General features: G+C 38.7%; 1 protein-coding gene across 2 annotated transcripts in view; it reads right to left on the reverse strand.

Moving 5' to 3' along the window:
* LOC105224179 (uncharacterized) overlaps positions 1-4337 on the reverse strand; it is a 59067-nt gene extending 54730 nt beyond the window's left edge. For both annotated transcript variants that reach the window (XM_011202182.4, XM_011202181.4), the window contains exons 1-4: positions 4202-4337; positions 3983-4142; positions 3556-3929; positions 3388-3473 (exon numbers count right to left, since the gene is read on the reverse strand). In XM_011202182.4, the coding sequence (XP_011200484.2) occupies positions 3388-3473; positions 3556-3929; positions 3983-4142; positions 4202-4231 (650 nt within the window). In that variant the 5' untranslated portion in view covers positions 4232-4337. The remainder of the gene's footprint in view (positions 1-3387; positions 3474-3555; positions 3930-3982; positions 4143-4201) is intronic.
* Positions 4338-4864: the final 527 nt, after the last annotated feature.

Genomic DNA, 4864 nt, shown 5'->3' on the forward strand with positions numbered 1-4864 from the left:
CCCATATTAGTTTTAATCTGGCCAGAGCACGTCCGGTCAGAGAACCATACAGAAACTTTAGAAATACGGACTGGGAACTTTACGGTAAGAAGATTTGATCAGCTCTTTCTATTGTCGAAGCTCAAGGCTATCTGCCTGACCAACGCGAGTAATGAGTGCGTCCCAGTCTTCAATTCTATTTGTAGTTTTGTCCTTGACAGCTTGTATCCTCTGAAAACTCAGAAACGAAAGATAATATCTCGTTGGTGGATACCAGAGTAATTGGAAATCAGATTAATTTTTATTAAATCGAACTTAGATCAGATTGGGCACTGTATAAAGTGAGTCGTGCTATATATAAGACTGAGATTATGAAGGCCAAAAGGTTTTTCTGGAGAGCATTCAGCGAAAGCGTAGCCTGTCATGAATCGTCTGGGCTTAGGTGAATTCTGGCCAAGAATTCTATTCCGTTCCGAGAGATGGGTCTGGAAACTGGACTGTGAGTAGATAGGAGTCGATAGGGCTACTCTTGAACACTCAGTTTCCACTAAATCTATCTACGATAAAAGTACCCGTTTGGAGAGCTTCAAGAAGAGCGTTCGAAGGCGAGCGTCATCTCACGTGAACCACGAACACTTTTAAACCGTTTAAGTCTTCGGTACCCGACGGAATTATACCTGAACAGCTTTAGCGTACAGCAAAGGTATCATGAAGTTACTTGATCCCTATCCATGCGAATTGTAACAGATTAGGTCATATATCTGCGGCTTGGAGGTATGTTAGAAAAGCGTTCGTTCCGAAGGCCGGAATAAGCTCTGATGCTAAGGAATTTAGGTCTATCAGTTTCTCCTTTATTGAAAACTCTGGAGAGCCAAGGGATGGGCTACTAAGTGCTTAGCATGCCTACAGCAAATGTTGGCCGGTCAAGACTACCTTGCATCCGGTAGTGTCATGCATGGAGAGAGCTCATGAAAATTATGCGTTGGGTAGCTTTAACAATGTACGCCCGGAAGCGATTATGGGACCTCTTAATAAGTTTGAGATCGAAGCTAATCATATGATCTATAGTCTACTTTGTCTTCCTTCTTCTTTTTGAAGGAATTTGCGAAATGAGGATGGCAGGTGGTTGCCTACGTGGACGATGTAGCTCTTTCAGTAAAAGGAAAATTCCTGAACACCGTTTACGATCTCACCCAATGGTATCTAATTGTGGATATCAAGTGGGTAGGGGGAGTAGGTGGATTAGCCAGAAGTGCAAAAAAAACTGAGCCACTTTTAATACCTAAGGTATTGAAAATTCTTGACGCACTGAAATTCACCACTGCTTTGATTGCATTTCTCCTAACACAAAACCCTCCCTTGACGGTAAGCTGCAGTGAGTTTTTTCACGGATGGATCGAGGCAATGGTAAAGAGTAGGTAGTGGAGTCTCTGGCGGACTACCTGACGCCTGTAGCGGGATTTCATGCGGAAGTGGCTGTCATCAAGGCAGTAGTAAATTACTACTCTGAATTCCAGCTTCTGCAGAGAGAAGAGCTTTCACTCCGACAGCCGATCGCCTCTACTGGCTTTGAGCTTACAGTTACTTAAGACTCATAAAGGAGTGCATGACCTCAATAACTTAAAGCTTTCTCTGTATTAGACTCGTAAGGGTACCCGGCTACAGCGGAATCGCTGGGAAGGGCAAAGCTGATGAGCTGGCTCGGAAGAGCATCCTTCCACCAATTTCATCCGTTTGGAGTCAAGTCGTTTCTCCGATTTCTGCTTAAGTCCTGGACATTTGAACTTCAAGCGAGCTCAGCAGGCGCTGGTCAACGATCATAACTTGAATTCCAAAGCTGTATAGAGCAAGGCGCGGTGGAATTGTCTTGTCACTTCCTTATCTATTGTCCATGAGGATTCAACTTCTAGGATCTTTTATTTAAATAAAAAATAAAATAGTTTCGAAGATTGAATCAAACATTGCTTTAATTTTGCAGTATATTGCGGAGAGTATATTGGAGTGGAAAAATTGATTTGTTTCTATTAATTTTAATTTTAAGACTCTCTTGGATTCCAAGAGATTTGTAGATTAAGAAAATAGGGCTAGTTCCACAGTAAACACCCTTTATACCAAGAGGTTACCAACATTATAACAAACTATCTTCCTTACCGTTATGGTATATCCTACGCACAACTGACAGCCGAAAGATATGCAAATGCGAAATGGCACTTACGAGTATATGCAAATCGCGTTAAGCTGCCTTAAGTTTACGTTCAAATAAGTAAGTAAATGCGTTGCTACCGATATTGCATACATCATGCGAATAGTTCTACGCACATGTTGGCATGCCTTTCGGATTGTTTGTGTAAGTTTGTATGAATATTTTGCATCTTGGATATACCATAAATTCGAATGCTGCTATTGCAATTTTATGTTGCACTTAAGCATGATGCATGTGTTGCAAGCTTTTTGATAAACTCTATACATCTTCCCAAACAAAGCTTAATATATACTTGGCATACTGTTGGTATTTATACTCAAGTTTCCTTAAATGTTTGGGACAAGCTAAGGAGTTGCTTGTGTATTGCAAGTAATGGGAGAACCACTTGGAAATGTTTATTTGAATGAGTGAGGTAAACAGTAGCGTCGTTAGAGAAAATTTATTTCGTAATCATTTCATCTTGAACCTCTTAATATTAACTAAACTTCTTTCTGCAGCTGTAGGCTTCGCTGATGTGCGAAGATTTTTATACATAGTATACTTCCTTTCCTCCTATGGAACTTCGTACCAGGACACAAGATATAATCACTAGTATATGAACAGACCTGGGCTGGTGTGGGAATAGGTGCGGGTATTAATGGCTAAATAAAAATTAGAGTTGCTCTAACAAACCTTTTTCGACAGCCAAGCCTTTTGGGTTCCTCTTTATAAGGTTATAGTAACCTAGTGTTGTACCGGTAGAGCTTGATATAAATGTTTAGGGGAGCAAACCTCGAAACTAAAAGCCAACAGATATCATGTATCGAGTTGGTTTTGTTGGGAAAATATTTTAGAAGGACATTGTAATAAGCAATCCCTTCTACTGTAGCACTGCTTATCTTTCGATTCAGAAACGGTTAACAATTTCTAAGGAGTATTGGTAGGGGTGTCGCGGGTCTTATTGACGGCATTTAAAGTGTAATTTATTGTTTGTTAAGTTTCACGAAGTGTAACATTTGCATTTCCTTGCAGCTGACACATGAGCTTAAAATTAGTTTTAAAACACTTTCAAGTATTAGCAAACAACTGCGAAGCTGTCAATGCAATGTGGATATATATTTAAACTTGCAAATCTATAAGCAATAAGTACTAGTAAAAAAGACATAAACTAATAAAAGTATATAAATTATATGTGAGTTCCACTCACTCGACAAAGTGTCACATACCTCAACAGTTTCACATAGAAGTCATTGTCCATATCGCCAATGAGGATTATGAAAATTTTCGAATATTCCGGTTCGTCTTGTATGTACTGCAAAAAACACAGACAGAGAGCAAGGAGAGAGAGCGCAGTCAATTGTAAATATTATTCTCTGTCTCACACAACTGTTTACCTTCCTTTTGGAGAGTGGTTCAGGTCGTCCAACTGTGTTGTGTTGTTTCGGCATTAAATGTGGGCAGGTTGGGAATGTTAACACGGACTTTTTCTTTTCCATCTCTATTCTTGACATCTTTGACGCTTTTGTTAGCTTCGGTGGTGATTTCGGTAAAACAGATGGTGTCTTTTTAAGTGACTTTTTGCTCGACTTACGCTGTTCTTTGAGTAATGTTGCACCAGTGGGCACATTTAGATTATCCATCCAATAATCGATTAAACTGAATTTCTTCTCTTCGGCAATTATATGAGACGTGCGACGGTATTCGGCTAAACACTCTTCGATGGCATTCATAGCGACGGTGTAATTGTCAAAGCGTTTCGTGTTGCGTACTATTTGCAGATGGTTGAGGAAAATTATTTACGAGCTATTTCCAACTACTCACCTTTTAGTGCCAGTTGTTTCGCTTCTTCTTCGAGATCAATTATGAAGATGCGCCTGCGTATGCCGGACTGTACGCGCTTCTTGAATTCCTCACATATTGAATCTAAAGAATTCGTTTGGAAATTGATTGCATATAGCTTATAGTCATGAAATTTATTTGCCTGTTTTGAGTATAAAAATATTCAAAATGGAAATTGAAATGGGATTGTGGCTAACTAACCGATAACGTCTTAGTAAATCTCGTGGACATTTCACGTGTGTTTGTATAATTAATAAAAAAAATTATGAAAAATATATTTTTATATTTTCTTTAGTTTCTCAATTTTTGATGTTTGCAAGAGTTGTGAAAAATATTTGAAAACCATATTTCAAAGAAATCACAAAATCAATACTAATGTTATGGGGTTTTCGTTCTCATAAATAAAAATGTATGTAAGTATGTAGTACTCACGAAATCTTTATTAATTGATTTGTACGAGATTTAGTTCTTTAAGTTTTAGTTCTTAAACAGGGCTTCTGTACTTCTAGGAACCAGCGATCGTCCGTAATGAAATTTAGGAAGGATTTCAAAGAGATATTTTCACTCGATTCCAACAACTAATGTATATATATAATATAATATCTGTATATCTAGATCAAGAGCAGCGAAGCCCTTTCATCAAAAAAGTTTCACTTCGCCTCCTCTTGATTAAAGAGCTTCGCATATCGTACTCGTAAAAGCTAATAACTATTCAAAACGCCAAGATGATGATGATGTGATGGCTGCGGCTTCGTCTCAAATGGTCCATCCGTTGAGTCCAATTTTCCTTGAATAGTTCGACAATTTCGACTTAAAATAGGCGAATGACACGCGTGATATTTTGCTCCAAGGCCTGAATCGCAG

The sequence above is a fragment of the Bactrocera dorsalis genome, chromosome 5 (genome assembly GCF_023373825.1).
Source record: "Bactrocera dorsalis isolate Fly_Bdor chromosome 5, ASM2337382v1, whole genome shotgun sequence".
Taxonomy (NCBI): domain Eukaryota; kingdom Metazoa; phylum Arthropoda; class Insecta; order Diptera; family Tephritidae; genus Bactrocera; species Bactrocera dorsalis.